The sequence below is a fragment of the Zosterops lateralis genome, assembly GCF_965231275.1.
Source record: "Zosterops lateralis genome assembly, chromosome: 4".
Lineage (NCBI taxonomy): Eukaryota > Metazoa > Chordata > Aves > Passeriformes > Zosteropidae > Zosterops > Zosterops lateralis.
Window position 1 is genome coordinate 58,798,040 of NC_139765.1, and position 16,633 is coordinate 58,814,672.

Below are 16,633 nucleotides of genomic sequence, written 5' to 3' on the forward strand. Positions count from 1 at the left end.
TCAAGCAGTTCAGTCTTTTTTAAGTGATTTGGCCAGTTTCTGCCTCCTGGTGCCCAAAATAACTCCAATACACCAAAGGTGTTCCAGAGCAGAGCAGTTACTTTGGTGCTTTGGGTAGGGAGTTTTGAGCTCAGTGCTGCTGAGTGTGTTACTTTGTGCTTGGAAAGACTGGAGGGAAACACCCAATTTGTTTTACAGTGGTAAGTGATAATAGAGAAATGGTCTGTTTCATGCTCATATGACCTTGTTGTTGCCACATTATTTCTTTTTACATTTCTGAGCTTCTGCTGGTGTCTTGGGATTTTGGTTTGGTATTTTCTAGGATAGTATAATTATTCAAATCCCATGCCTTGCACAGCAGTGCACAGCATGCACCAAGTGAGCTCAGTACTTTAAAGTAATTACAGAAATATCTTTACTTGATTGGCAAATAAAAACTGTTGTGAAAGAGAGATACAAGATGCACTCAAAGACCTAAGGAGCCCCTCTGTACTTCCATGATCTCCAGAGTACCCTGTGCTTTCCACATGACTCAGTCAGTAAAATGTAGCAAATGTTAAACGATGCTATATTTTAAGAAATTGTAATATCGTATTTATTGGCCTTGAGTAGTGTCTGGGTATGAGTCATGGACCTCTACAAAAACCCCCTAATTTCTGACTATGAGGGTACACATCTAAAGACAAAAAGGTGCATTAGGTAGGTAATATTAAAGTGTTTCCTTTTTCTGGGTGCTGACTTAACTTTGACCACCTGTTACAGCATTTTCTGAAGCTTCAGGTTACTGCTGAGAAAACAACATGTAGGAGATGTCTTGAGCCACCCAAGAAAGCGAGTAGAGAGGTCATTTATAGATCTTGAGCTGTTTTAAAGAGCACAGGAGCCTGGTGTCACTGCACAGCTTCCTGTTCACAAGAGCCTCTTTCAAAGACAAATGTGAAAGGGTTTATCCGCTAAACACGGGGCCAGCAGCAGTCCTGGAGCAGGAGCATGGCATTCGATTTCTATAAGAGGACACTGTGAAATGTCCTCTTTGCCAAACAGGTCTCTGGAAAGGACACAAAGACAAATTGGTAATTTTTTCAGGGCTGGAATATCTTATTTTGAGCTTCAACATTCCTTGAAATTTTCATGGGGTTTTTTGTTGCATTCGGATTTTTTTCCTTTTAATTATGCATCTATCCATCCTAAAATTACAATGTTCTTATTGCTTTTAATTTTACATCCATCCTTAATTAGAAGATTGTTCTCTTTTTTTAATGGAACCAAAATAGAAGATATGTTTTTCAACTGGGGAAGCACTTTGAAATTTTAGTGTAATGAAGTTAGAGTTCATGAAAGCATGAGTCTGGCCAAACCCACCTCTCCCCATGGGCTTCATGCCCATGAACAGTTTTCCACCATGAAATGCGCTGTTGGAGTTTGATTCTGTGTCACCACTCAGAGTGGAATGCCCATGTGAGCTGTCCTTTTCTACCTCCATGTCCTTGTAGTTACAAATGCAACAGTTTGTTTTTCCTGGGAATACAGAAAGAAAAAAAAATAGAGGAGTAAAAGCCAGCTTCTCTGGGACAATTCTCTGTTCTTCTAGGGGTGGTGGAGGAAAAGCTGCATCCTCTTCTTGTTAGCAGTCACAGGAATCAGCCTGAGCTGGAGATCAAGAACTTCTACTGTTTTAGAAGATTTCTGATAGAAATGTTTCTCCACTTGATGCTTTCTCCAGACATTGCAGTGACCTGTCATGACACTTCCATGTGCATCTTGCTCTGAGTTTTCTGGCAGGAAGAATGATGTTTGTGTGACAAATTGTGGAGCTGGGTTGGGTGACAGTTGGGCATTGCCACTGGTCACTAGACTGCCCCCACCCAGCCCCCTGCTTGTACTCCCTCTGACCTGGAGCATGCTGAAGCTGTCCCTTGCCTGGCACATGTTTATGTGATTTTTTGCTGTTCTTTCCACTAATATTGGCCTGTGTTGAGCTACTGCTTCCTGTGCTGCATGGGCACACTGGCAGCCCTATAAACCTCCTGATCTGGGTTACAGCTGCTTTGCCTTTCTCCCCATTACCAGCTGTCACATCCAGAGAGAAAAAGTTCTTTGCATGCAAATACTGAAGCTCTAGTTCTCTTTTGCATGAGCCCACTTCTGAGACATTCAAGGAAATAAGTGCTTCAAGCAGCCAGTGCTGTGAGGTCCTTCAGCTGTGGACCACTATGAGTAGGATTTGGCTGTCTTAGGACCCCACCTCAGGGATCAGCAGGTTTCCTGCAGGCTGGGAAGAGGAAGGGGGTTTCTGGTAGACCCTGTGGAGAGAAGGGGGGAGTCTTCCCACATGAGATGTTTTTGGGGTTATTAATGCAGTACAATGACTGCAGGTGTTACAACTGAGTGTTTTTTTCAGCATTTAGGAAGCTCTTTCATAAAGATACTCACCACTGGCTGAATAGAGAAATATCAGACTAAATATAAACAGGACTAAAGGGGTTTTTGAAAACGGAGGAAATTTAAAAATAGCTAAAATACATTTTTCTTCTGAGAACTTTTTCATTGAGTTGAGCCATAGCATAGGCCTAATTTTATAAGTGGAGAGAAAGAATGAATGTCTGGACTCAAGGGCATGGTCCAAAGAGCTGATGTACTCTGTCCAGCTGACCTCAGAGCTCAGGTGGTGAAAAGATATGCTCTAGACACTGAAACACTAATGCTCTCTACTAGTTAAACTTCAGCAATTGTCTGAGCTCTTGGGAAGTGACTCCACAGTATGAAGCATCCTGCAGGAATTCAGATAAGGTCTTTGCATGGAAAAATCCTGCTTTTCACAATGTGTACTACTAAATTTTACAAAGTATATTTTAAAAGTAAAATTAGTATTTATATTCTCTTGGGGGTAACATTAAACTCATATTGCATGCATACAAATGGAGGACACAGGGGTTTGGTATGTTTTATAGAAAGGTGATATGGTGAACCTCTGCTAATGCTTGGTGAAATTTCATCCTTGTGACTCACTGGTTTCTCAGGAAGCTGCACATTCTTGATGTCGTACCAAAGTAGTCTCAGAGCTCAGGCTGAAGGCTTCTCCAGCAGTCCTGTAATGCTCAGGCTGTGCTGAAATCAGTGGGATTATAGGGGTAGGGATTCCTAGAATGAAGATTTTCAGTTATTTACATTTTAAGGCCCAACATTAATGGTGACAGTTTTTGAGTATATTTTACATATGCTCAGTATTTTATATTTTTCCACAAAACATAACTGAAACAATGAAAAACAATGCCTTTAAAGATATTAATAGGAATCTACTGGAACTATAATGAAGGAGATACATTAATTCTTTATGTATCCTGTATCTTGTGTTCTTGTAGAATATATGAACTACCCTGGGAAAATTCAATGTACAACAAAATGTTTTTTTTTCCATGGGTAGTTTATTCCATGCTAGTTGAAAAGTGCTGCTTCCACAGCACCATTAAGATCATAATATATCCAGTTTTCACTGTGTGTCCTCTTCTAGACCTGGGAATTCTGCTTGGGTTGAAAGAGAAGGCTTTTCTACAGGTGTAAAGACGTCCAGTGATCTGGTGGGATCATTAGTTTCAATGGGACACCTGGAAATGGTGAATTAATTCTCACTGAACTGGAAAAACTTTGTGCTGTCCATGATGCAGGTGTCACAGGGAGTCATCCTGCCCTGCTTTTTGGTGAGCACATGCCTACTGCATCTGGCCATGCTCTACTGGTAAGGCTCCGTTTGCTGCTGAATACCCTGATCTCACTAAATACAACTCACCTGGTTTGTCTGCAAATTTGGCAGAATAGGAAGGAAAGAGCCATCACCCAGAAGAGAAAGATACAGTCATCCCGCCCTTGGCCAGAAACATGTGGCTGCTTGGCAGAGCCCAGCCTGGCACACTCCTGGTGATGCCCTGCTGATGCTCTGCTAAGATCAAACGTGTCGAGAGCATAGTTTTTTTCTCTGTTCATCCATTATAGTAAATTCCTTTAAAGAACATCCTTTTGTTATGGAATTTGTTGGACAGTCTGACATCAGTCCTAGAATGTAAAATTTTGCTCCAGATCTGTGTCTTACAAAGTGTCTGGCAGAAAATCTTATCTGATTCTTGAAGAAGTGAATCATGTAGTTATGACTTCATTTCTACAGTTCAGCTGAATAGGAATCCTTAGATAGGCATTTGAGATAGCAGTATCATTCCTGGAGATCAGTGTAGTTTCTGTGTTTCACCAGTGGGTCCCAGTCACTGTGTTACCCACTCTCATCTGTCATAACTTGACCTGCCCTCTCTGCATCAGCTTCCCAAGATGACGTGCAGTGATCGCAGTCAAGCTCTTGCATTCTCCACATTTTGTATGGGTGGTTGCTTTTGTCTTTGGAAAAATTTTGGGGAGTAAAATACCCACTGCAGATTCAGTACTATAGAAACAGGAAACAAGTGCCTTGTCTCTTTTGACTCATGTCCAGCATTCTAGTTCTAACGGCAGGGATCCAAGAATAATCTCAGTTGACCATGCAGCCAAACCCACCATGATCTCATTGGCAGTGGCCAGTGATGTGTAGGTGGTTAGTTAATCAAAAGGGGGTTGTTTTTGCATTACATTTTTAGAAGATTGTGTAGGTCCCCTATCAACAGAGAGTCCAGACAAAGTACACAGCATTTTCCCTATAAATATTCCCAGTGCCTGGTGAGTCTTTCCCAAAACTGTGAAAGTTTGGTAAGAGCGGTTTTGCCTGCTTATTTTGTCTTTGTGTTCTTACTTCTTTAATCACGATGCAAACAATTTTTTATTTACATTTCTTATTTGCTTAAATTTATTTCCTCAAGTTTCTGATTTGCTTATTTGCTTCTTACTCTGCTTAAGTCAGCAGACCTCAGTTAACAGAAAAGACCAGCTAAACTGGTCAGCTGAAAATCTAGTAAGAGAAAGGAAAATCTATTCCCTTTGAAACCAAAAATGAAGGAAACCATTATATTTTGTTGAATATTTTCTTTCTGGGGATTTTTAATGAAATTAAGCTAGTTGAAAGTCTAAATTTTTCAGACTGTGGGAGATGGGTATATTTTTTTTGTCAGATCCCATCAGATGGACCATGATGGACCGCATCTCTTCCCTTGAATTTGATCTACTTCTTATTAAAAATTCTTAAGCATTAATTGAGCTTGAGAGAGGAAGGGAGAAAAGGTAGAGTTATAAAGGCTCTGAAACTTTTTCATTTGGACATGTGTGCTACAGGTGGGACATCCATGCCCCACCATTGCTCCTGTCAAAAAACTTGAGAAGTGAAGCAGCCTGAGAATGTTACCTTATTTATGTGGGTCCCTCATGTTTGAGTCTGAGTCGCCTGGGGCAGAAGGAGTAGCTGAATCAACTTTTCCTGTGCCCAGTGCATATGAAAGCTGACATTTAGCCGTTATTACTTGCCCTGTCCCAGAATGATAGCCCACTGTTTTTACCTTGTATTAATTTGCAAATGCCTTAGGATGACAAAAACCACAAAAAAAACGAAGACAAGAAGTGTCCATATGCCTCAGAACCCTCTTGTTTCCCCAAACTGGGCCTCCATAGCACACGAGCACAGTCATCAACCTGTTGAGCTACTACAGCTGAATTTTCCTGATGGTTTTCCTGTTTCAGAGAGCTGGGCAAGTCTGCATCACCCCATATATCAATAACTTTCATTTGATACATAACTGTTTTGAAGGCATGTCTGTAAACAGAAATTACACCAGAAAAACATAACTTTGTCTTTCTTTCATTGTTCCCTTCTTTTTTTTCCACTCAAGATAGCAAACCTGAACCCCATCCAGCAGGAAGTGTCCCTATGATTTCACTGAGGGTCACAGCAAGGAGCAGAGCGTATCACCAGGCAAAAGCAGCATGGAAATATGGAGACATTTAGAAAAATAAACCTGATGGATTTAATTTTGCTGATGCTGTTTTGAAAGGATACCTTTGAGGTTACTAATATGCAGTATGGGTGCAAACAGTGAGGCAGAGAAGCAATTTCCTTATCACTCCTCCCAGTTTTGAAACTCCCAGGTCCCCACCCCAATTCTCCCCCCTTCACCCTTACCATCCTCCAAACAGTTTTCATCCATTCCTGCTTTGAAACTGAGGAGAGGGATTTTAATAGACTCTGGCTTGCTTGGGGAAGTTCTTGCTTTAATCAGACACAGTGAATAAAAGTGTTTGCAGGGGATGTGTGGCTGTAAGGAGAATGGAGGCTTTTATGATGACCCCTGGGTTGTCCCCCCAGCAGCACAGCCAGGCACCCCACACAAGGGATGTCCCTTTTGAAGTGGGGTAAGTGACGTAAAAATCATGGGGTAAACACGCTGCTCTTATGTCCTCTGTATAAAATGCATCATTTACTTGAAGACCATGGCCTGAATGGAGATTTAACGCTGGAACATCCCATGACTACAGTTGTTTGTCCAGTGCTTTCAAGGATTTTTGACTCCTGTATACCAATGGTTACAGCTGAGGAGTTGGAGGCCCAGGAAAAGCCTTTTGGCTGTGGGGTGAGTGGACAACAGTGCTCCTTGTGTCTGGGCTTCATTCACCCATTGCTGGCTGGCATCTCTGCCTGCCCAGCCGTGCCCCAGCCAAGCCACTGCAGCCGCTACTGCGGCACACTGCGAGATGAGGCTGCAGGCCATGCCAGTCTGCTGGGAAACTCTCTTTTGGCTAACGACATTTAGCTCTGCATTTAATTAGAATGAAAATGTGAATGATATTAAACCCCTCTCCCTTTAAAGTTCAGAGAAAATTATTGCAGTAATTAGGCAATAGTTTTGATTATATATGAAACAAGATCAAGCTTTATGGGAGGTGCTGGAGCCCCCAGCAAGTCAGTCTGTGAATTTATCTGGTGTAGCAATCTGGAGTGGGGTTTTTCAGCTGAACAGGTCAGATGAGTGCTGTAAGATGCACAGTTTCCATGGACATTAGCATTAAATGGAAATCCTTGTCTTCAGCAAGAGTCTGGAATCTGCATTGTGGCTGGCAGCTGGCCGGGAGGAGCAGCAGAGCTCCTGAGCTGTGCACCCCACCAGGGGCTGGCAGGCCCAGAGCAGGGCAGGATGGGGACCCATCCCCACTGCTGTGTGCGGCTGGGCAGGAGAGTCTGCCCAGTCCTTGCTAACAAGGAAAACCAGCTGAGGTACAGGGAGGTGTGCAGAGCCCAGAAGGAAAATTGCTTTGCATTTTAGCTAGAAGGAAAATCTCCTCTTTAGTTCAATAGACTGTAAGGAGCTGATAGTTAGCATGCTCATGCTATCTTCCCACATATTATACTTCCCTCTAGGTATCCTGAATCGCTTCTACTTGTGCTTTCTGCTCAGGACAGGGACTTGTTTCCCTGTCCAACCTGTTGCTCCTGCATCCCTGTCAGCATCCCCTGCCTGCATCTCATCCCCTAGAGAAGCTATAGCCCGTGAGCACCAGGTACCTGAAGAGCAAGAGGTGATTCTGTGGGAGGGTGTTCAAGGAAATTAGGTGTATCTTCAGCCTTGCTGCAGTTAGAATTCAAGAGTGCTTATTCCTGCCAGCAGATCCAACTTGCTTTACCTCCTACCCTCCGGAAATGTTCCCCCAGACTAGTGTTATCAACCCAATTAACATTTCGAAATTCTCAGCTTGCAGGTGCTGGTTTCAGAACAGCAATCTTGTACAATGTTGAGCAATCCAGTTGGCATCAATTTGTTCTTAATTCCCTGTTCAAGCTGCAGACTGAAATATGCTCTTTTTCTTTTCAGTATTGTGTACAAAGTAAATAATCCTGAATAGCACAGGCTGCATTAAAGATAATGATGCCAAAATTGGTTTGTTTTTTTCTCTTATGCACGTTGGGAATTCACAATTGCTTTATACACAATTTATCTTCCCACAATTTGGGTATTTTTAGCTGTTTGATTTAGCTTGGTACAGCTATGGCTGCTGCCAAGGGAAGTGTGGGGTGAGAGCCCCAAATGCCACTGCCCACTTTCCCCAGGTGTCCCAGATATTCATCTTCTTTGCAAGAAGAAGTACATTAAGGTTTGACTTGAAATTAAGAGTGCCTGCAGTTTGTGAGCAGAAGAGGTGGCTTTGTCTGGAAGTGTCTGAATACACTTCTTGGGATCCATTGCTTGCAATGACCCTGACATCATTTCACACGTGAGGATGTGGCTGATGCTGTTCTGGGACAGTGCAGTGACAAGGTACAGCCTGGCATAGCCATGATCCAGGTGCATACCCCATGGCCTGGGTGGCCTGTGACAGACCCCTGGGGTGCTCTGAGTTGCCACAGTGGCAGCAGGAAGGTGCTGGAGGTAATGTGGTTAATGCTGGTTTAAAGAGAGCTGGTCACTGGCACAGTCACACACTGGCACTCACTCTGCCAGTATGGACATATTGCTTGCCCTCCATCAGTCTGCCAGTCTTGCTGTAATTAATCCCAGATACCTTCTTTTCCCCTAAAGACATGTCTACCCAGGACTTTCCCCTTCCTTGCAGCTCAGTCAAGACTGGGTATGCCAAGGTACTTGCAGACACCTTATACCTCAGCTGCCTCCTGTTTTGCCTCACCCTGTAATCTAAAATACCCCTGTAATACCAGGTAACACATCTTTGTCTTCCCTCTTCCTGTCAGTGCTTCAAACCTTCTTTCCTCCAAATGATGCTGGGCAACATCGGCCAATGTTTTCAAAACAGAGCATCTGCTGAGGGGTGGCTGCAGCTGCTCATCCTTCCTGGTATTTAAGAGATATTGAGGTGCTCATTCAGACACCTCATTTTAGGAAGACCTTTACCACCTTTACAACTCAGGAGGTGCAGTCCATGTGGCATGTTTCTAGTGTCCACATGTTTTCCCTGCTCATCCGTCACGTTTTGCTTTCTGCCCTTGCCTTTCTGATTTTTCAGAGCCATTTCCTGGGCATTGTTCTTGTTTGGGCTGCAGGGTTGGGAGTGAAGCTCTGTGTGAGAGTACTGGCAATGACTCTGGGAATTAGGCTCTGGGCCAAATTTTGGCAGGGAATGAAGCCCACTGAAGTCAATGAGAATCTTCCTGTTGATGTAGCGGGCTTGTGAGTAGACCTGGACTTTGACATTCTTCAGAGCAGTGGTTCCAACGTGAACCTTTGGCATTGTGTGGATAATAGACAGTTATTTTTATATATTGTTTCCAAAGCCCACAGCTTGTGTTGGCAGTCAGTGCTCCTAAATGCAGGGAGCTGACTGGCAGCCTGAAACAAAGGGACAAAATCAATAACATAAGTTTCATGTGGCCAAGGATGGTCATCTCCATGTAGTTGCATCCAACTTGACATAATGACAGAATTGCTCATCAGCTGTGTTTGCAATTCCAAGGAAAGGGAGGCTTTGACAGAATTCATTAGTGCCTGTCTAAGAAATCATAGGATATCATACACAATATGTTTATGTTTTTACAAAGAAAGTGATGGAATGTTTTTTTCAAGGATGTTACTTTTCTGTTACTGTACCATTTAAGATCACTTTTCTCTAGCAAAAGGGGCCTTTACAGTTTGAGCTATTCCTGCTATTACAAAACAGAGTCTCTTTAGGGACACAGAGAGGATATTTGCCATTGGACATTGCTCTTGTCTTTTGGAAAGCTAAGACCAAAACCATCCCCTGCCTCCTTTTCCAGAGTGCCCAGAGAGGACACTAAAACTGGGGTCATACACCTTCTATCCTGAAACATTTCCTCAATGAGGCTGCTTGCTAACTGGGAAAACCCTGAGATGGGATATCTGTAAATTCACAATTATGCCCATTTTCCTTTTCCTTTCTGGTCATGTTTTCCTGGTGTTTCAGCACCAGGTTTCCACCTGCCATTTTCTCTGCAATTTATTTTCTTTCAGGATATTTTCTTTGCATTATAAACTCCTGAACTTTTCTGTAATACAGAAGATGTTTTAAGGAGTTTATCTTATGGGTGTTCATAGACTTCTTATTTCTACTCATGGAAGTGAAGCTTTGTAGTGCCTACAGCAATGGTTTGGAAGGGATAATATTAGCACACTGATGCTTTATGCATTTTAAATCTGCTTCCGTGGTGGTGGAAGCTCAATGCAAGGAAAGGAGTCAGTCCTGCAATGCTGGCAGATTCTCTGAGGCAAACTAAAGCTCAGTGCAGGACTGTGCACTCAGTCTCACTTTTATTGACATCTGCTGATTTTTTACTGCTGTTTGCTCAGCGGGAAGTGTGGTTTGGGTGCCAGCCCTGCTCAGCCAGCCAAGCATTGCCTGCAGTATTTATTTCTGTGACCTGGTGCTACTTCTGTGCCACTACCACCCAAGCAGTGGAGAGGACACTAAAAAATCCAGATTTAGTGCTGGACTGGGTATGTATTAATTCCCACGTGGACAGACGTGGCTGAAAGCAATGGGGATGCAACTTTGCTCATTCCAAGGCCTGTTACCAAGCAATGGCTGCTACCCATGGCCACAGCTGTATCTTATGATTTGGGAAGAGCAAGAGGTTATTTGAACCTGTGGATTGCTAGTCAAGGATTTTGCATGACTGTCCTAAAGACTGACATCTGCTATTTCCAGATGTGTTGTAAAGCAAAATTAGAATGGGTTTGGGGTGCTATATCTGCAAAAGAAAGCTCTGATGCTGAAGTATTTGTATAACGTATGCAAAGTATGTGATTCAAAATTGGTACTAAAACTTTTGCATGTAATAAGCTAAAAAAAGTGTTAATTATTTTATTTCTGCAAACTTAAGAAACAAAAGAACCTTTCTGGCCAGGTGCTGCCATTGCCAAATATGCGTTTCAGTTAAACTTTGCTGTGTTTACATTTCTAGATTATACAATTCTTTGGTTTATGGACTGCCAGAGGATAGAAAGCTGAGATTAAAGTATCAGATTTGATAAGGTTTGTTGTAAAGTAAAGGTAATAATGAAACAATGCCTATTTAGTAAATTTTCAGGTTATTAATGTATTTTAGAGAGTGTCAAGTTTTCATCAGCCTTTCTTGTCTTCTTTTTACTTTGTAATACATCAGGGTATGTGTTTGCTAATAGATCTTTTCATTAATTTGATGAAGGATGAAGATGATTAATTCTAGTTTTAAGTATCCTCTTTAGCAATGACAATGACTCAAAAGCCAAGTCTGCTTTGATTTCCACCTTGTAGGGAGCACTTTTGTGGAAATTATACATAGAATAATATTGCCAGATTAAAAATTCAGTGTGCAGGGACCACATTTGTAATGAACACATTTTTGGTGTAGCTACCAAGCTGTTCAGAATTCTTTTTGTTCATTCACGAGTCTGTGAGACATTAAGACTCTTATTTTAATCTTTCCACCTTGTGGCTACAACAGCTCTTAAAAGGACCTTTTATGATTTCTTAGGGACATTTGTGTTGTTTTTGTTACCCCAGTGTCTCACCATTTCATCATCTGTACCCTCTACTTCACAGTGTACATGTTAAGTGCTATTATCTATTATCCCTATTTTATGGAGGAGAAACTTGAGGACAAAGTGACAAAAGACCTTGGTACAGGGAATTAGGAGCCAAGACAGCAAAAAGATTGGTTGAATCCTTTTTTTTTTTTTTTTCCTTTGGCCTGTCCTGTGTTTCCCTTTCCTCAGGCTACCCGGGTGGCTTGGGCTGCTGAGATCCAGGCTGTCTGCTCAAATCACTCTTTGCAGGGTGCCTGCATATCCCGTCTGCCAGCATGATCTGAGTGTTTAGAGCTCCTTTAGGAAAACTCCTGCATCCAGCTGGTTTGCCAAAGCCCCCACATGATGGCTGTGAGAACTGGTGACAGCTAAGCCTGGGGAATGTGTGTGCACTCATCTGTTCCAAGATCTGCTCCAAAGAGTAAAGTGTAGCCAGAAATTCCAGTGTAGAAACTTGAAGGTTGTTTCACACCCCTGACTCAAACCATCTTGCACCTGCCATAACGTGAGAGGGACTTCTTATAGCTGTATCATAAGACCTTGGGAAACTCAGATGGTTTGAGCCCTTTTAGCAAACTGGTGGCTGCATATGGTGGGCATCTCAAAGACTGAAGGCCACAAAGTATTGCCACTCCACAAAACACAAAATAGTACTTCCTAATGATAATTCTCTGGCATTTCTGGCAGGAAACATTTTAAACATTTATGGAGTATTTTAATTGTAAATCTCAAAACACATACATTACTGGGTATTTAGGGCTTAAGTCATTTTCCAAAAAAGACAAAAAAAATTCCATTTTTTTTATTGTGCTTGTTCCCAACCTCAAAGCGAATGTTGTCTGTTGGAAGTAGAATAGATACTAATTTGGTCTCATAAAACCACAGATTGTTTCAACTTTCCTTGAGTTTCTGAATGAATAGATGATCAGATCCTGTGATGCTGCTCTCAGCCTAACTGGTGATATGAAAGAGGCGCTTGTCCAGCCAGCTCTATAGCTGTGCCATTCTTTTGTTGCCTATAGTACACATGCTCTGCTCCTTTTTTACTCTCTTTTTATTTTAATGCTCTGCAACAGGGTTGCACAAAGCTGAGTTGGCTTTTAAAACACCACTTCATTTTGCAGCTATATGTCTGTGCCCAGTTTTCTTTTGTGCTGCCCATGGAACAAGGAGGCTGTGTGGTATCTGACACCAGGCTTTTTTCCAGTGATTTATTAACTGTGTCAGAATAGCTGTTGTGAATGCTGGGAAGCTCTTGAGTATTGTGACAGTTGATATTGATTATGACAGTTTGTAGACTCTACTGCATTGTCAGACAGTGGATCGTATTTTGTCTTCTTACTATACATACCATGGGCTACAGATCATAGTGTTTTCCTGAAAAAAGGACCCATTGTCCAGAATTCTGGCTGGTATGAGGGAACTTCTGTAGCATATTGTGCAACAAATAGCAAAATAGTTCAGGCACCCTATGGGACAAACAGGCAAACGTCAATTGCTTTAGGAAAAAAAACTTGAATAGTTTTCATGGGGAATGAGCTGGGCAAATGATAGACATGGGTAAACTAGTCTGAGGATGTAATTTATGAAAATACTGGTATCCTGTATTGTCTATTGGCCAGAAATCCACAGACCATGTAGGAGGAGTTTGCAATGAGGATTTTGGCTACTAATCATTGTAAAGGTTGCTTTGGGTCTTGATGGAAGCTGAGACTACACATTTCTAGAATGAGTCTGAGGGAGAGAAGATAAAGATTTTTGCAAACTTGGGAGAAAATGAAAGCTGTTATGTGAGTTTCTGTGGTGGGCACATAGAATCACAGAATTGTTTATTTTGGAAAGGACCTTTAACATCATTTATTTTGGAAAGGACTTTTAAGATCATCAAGTCCAACCATAAACCCAACCTTGCCATGCCCACCATTTAACCATGTCCCTAAGGGCCACATCTACACATCATTTAAACACCTCCAGGAATGGTGACTCCACCACTTCCCTGGGCTGCCTGTTCCAATGCCTGAGCACCCTTGTGGTGGAGAAATTCTTCCTCATATTTAAATCTAAGCCTCCCCTGGAGCAACCTGGGGCCATTTCCTCTTGTCTTGTCACTTGTTACCTGGGAGAAGTCAAACAGAACACTCCAGACAATGACCCCTCCTGGCTGATTGGTTTTAGCCAGGCAGCAGTTAAAGCAGGACACAGAAGAAGAGATTTTTCTATTTGCATAAAAGCTGCTTCAGTGGGGAAAAGTCAACAGCTGAGCTTTTGCAGACAATCTGATAGGAGGAGAGAGTCAAAAGCCATTTTGTTAATTAAGCTGCTGTGATTTACTATATCACTGCTATAAAACTGGAGGAAAAAAATCTTCCAACAATACATATCTTTTTAAAATAAAACCACACTTGAGATGAAGTGGTGACAGTGAGTAGGAAAGAAATCATTCTGATTTTTTCTGTTCTATTTCTTCATGACCATAATAGGTCAAAAAGTTAACTTTGAGATAACAAACCTTAGCAAAATGACATTCTAACAGTAGTCTATTCTGTTAGAATTTTGATCTCACACTGATTGATTTAAATGCCATTCTTGATGCAATTTTACACTGATGTGATTCAAAATCCATTTCTGCATGTGATTTAATTGAAATCAGGCTTAATAGCAGGTTACTTGTGTAATTATTATCTCTGAGATACTTCAGACCAAGGCTGTGGCACTGAGCTGTGGCTTAAGGAAACTGGGCTCAGTTCTTAACTTCACTCTGGGCCTCATATTGACCACTCAAACCAATTCATCTCTCTCGTGAGATGAACTCATGCCCATTTAAGGTCATTTGTTTACACTGTGACATCTTTCAGAAGGATCGTTTCCTATCGGAAGCCACTCTTGATCTCATCTGGGATTTCTAGATGCTGCTCTAATGCTAATCATATTTTCTGTAATGCAATCTGTATTTTAATGAGTCCCTAATGTTAGCAAGGAGACGCAAGGAGACAGATTTAAAGTAAGTGATTTGATTTTAGCGATGATGCAACTTCCCATTCTGCACTTGCATTGAAGTTGGATTAAATTTAGCAGTCACTGTGTCATAATTATTTCCCATAATGACAGAATAATTTAGAGTTTGTACATTCACAGCACTACTGTAAGCCTCAGGGTGTACTGAAATTTTACAGTGGCATCTCTCAGTCCAGTGTCAGGTATTAGTGCTATATTTTTAAAATTATGGGGTTTATTGCAGAACAGCCACAGCAGTATCAGAAATGCCTTAAAGGAAGATAAAATGGAAGAGTTTTTAAATGTCTGCTTTTCACTACAGGCAAATTTAATTTAATTTTTTTTCTCATATTCATAAAATATTTTTAAGAAGTTACGTGTGAGAAATTAAGAAGATCCAGCACTCAAATGTGAAGACTTGTTTCCTTAGATGACTTATATCTGAAGCTCTGGTCCCAGTTCTCTGTCTGTGCAGAGTTCTGGCTGCTTAAGCCTGAGACCACTCCCAAAGAAAATGATTTTGGTATTGTGCTGTGAAAAGCAACAACTTCCCAGAACCAGTTGTAGACCAGCAGACACTGTCATGAGAGTCCCCTTCCTCTTGGTTTCCCTTGGCCATCATAGGGCCCTCAGAATGTTTCCACACTAACCCTTGCTGGTTATTTGCCTGGGATCTTTTGCAGGTGTTCTGGCCTCTGAGATATCTTGGGTCCTTTGAGTTACAATTCTTAAGAAATTTTATTTTGTTTTCCTGAGAAAAGGCAATGGTATCAACTGCAGAAGGTGGATACATGTCCCTCTCCCATCCCGGTGCCCTGAACTGACTGCCTTGCAGGTTTCATTTTCCGGAGTCTATGGGAGCCTCCTTGTCCCTAGGTTGAAGCCTGCTCTCTGACATCGCTGTTATTTTTCTCTCTTCCCTTCAGATGGTGTTCACAGTGTCACTGCAGTCTGCACCCTGCGTGTCACCATCATCACAGATGACATGCTCACCAACAGCATCACAGTGCGCCTGGAGAACATGTCCCAGGAGAGGTTCCTTTCTCCCCTCCTGTCCCTGTTTGTGGAGGGGGTGGCAACTGTGCTCTCCACTGCCAAGGACGGCATCTTTGTTTTCAACATCCAAAATGACACGGATGTCAGCTCCAATATCCTGAACGTGACCTTCTCAGCCTTGCTCCCTGGTGGCATCCGTAACAAGTTCTTCCCCTCTGAGGACCTGCAGGAGCAGATCTACCTCAACAGGACGCTGCTGACCATGATTTCGACGCAGAGGGTGCTGCCCTTCGACGACAACATCTGCCTGCGCGAGCCCTGTGAGAACTACATGAAGTGTGTGTCCGTGCTGAAGTTTGACAGCTCTGCCCCGTTCATCAGCTCCAACACGGTTCTGTTCCGCCCCATCCACCCCATCAATGGGCTGCGGTGCCGCTGCCCCCCGGGCTTCACGGGGGACTACTGTGAGACCGAGATTGACCTGTGCTACTCCAACCCCTGCGGGAGCAACGGGCTCTGTCGAAGCCGGGAGGGAGGCTACACTTGTGACTGCTACGAGGACTACACCGGTATGTGTTTATCTTATCTTGGACCCATGATTTATATGTTAGACCATCAGCCAGGCCAGCTCTGTGTCGAGCTGAAATTGCTGGCATTCTTAGTCAAAGGGGGAAAAACTCCTGGCACTGCCTTCTAGTCAGGAGAAGGTCTGTGAGTGTCACTTAGGGTGAGTTCCCCACCTCTGTGCGTGCACGGTGGTAGGAACCATGCCATGCTCCAGGTCATGCAGGGAGTCCGTCAGCTGCTGAAGAGATTTGCACGATGTGAATTTATGCTCAAAATGCTTTATGCAAACATATTTCTTCTGTCTGGAAGGAAAAAGGTGGGACATATCTCCTAGTTTATGGGTTTGCATGTAAACCCATTCCAGGCCCCTTCGCACACCAGGGCATAGTGTGGGTGCACAGCTTGGTAGGAGCTCCTCAGCCCTTGGCCATCAGCCAGCCCAGAGCAATAAGATTGTTCTTGTTCCCAAAAAGCTGCAATAATACACACTTAAGGGAAATACTCTAAGTCAGCTCTGCTTTGTAAATGTTCAGATAAAACCCCAGAAGGACATAGCTGCTTCCAGGCCTGTCTCCACAGCCTGCTGAGGAACGTACTTTGCCTCATCAAGGACTTGACAGCTAATAAAGATCAAAGTGCTG

The 16,633-nt window shown here is 42.7% G+C and overlaps 1 protein-coding gene across 2 annotated transcripts in view; it reads left to right on the forward strand.

Moving 5' to 3' along the window:
• The window catches only part of CELSR1 (cadherin EGF LAG seven-pass G-type receptor 1), a 162,567-nt gene that overhangs the window by 51,649 nt on the left and 94,285 nt on the right, over positions 1 to 16,633 (forward strand). For both annotated transcript variants that reach the window (XM_083859672.1, XM_083859671.1), the window contains exon 2: positions 15,356 to 15,994. In XM_083859672.1, coding sequence (XP_083715798.1) covers positions 15,356 to 15,994 — 639 coding nt within the window. The remainder of the gene's footprint in view (positions 1 to 15,355; positions 15,995 to 16,633) is intronic.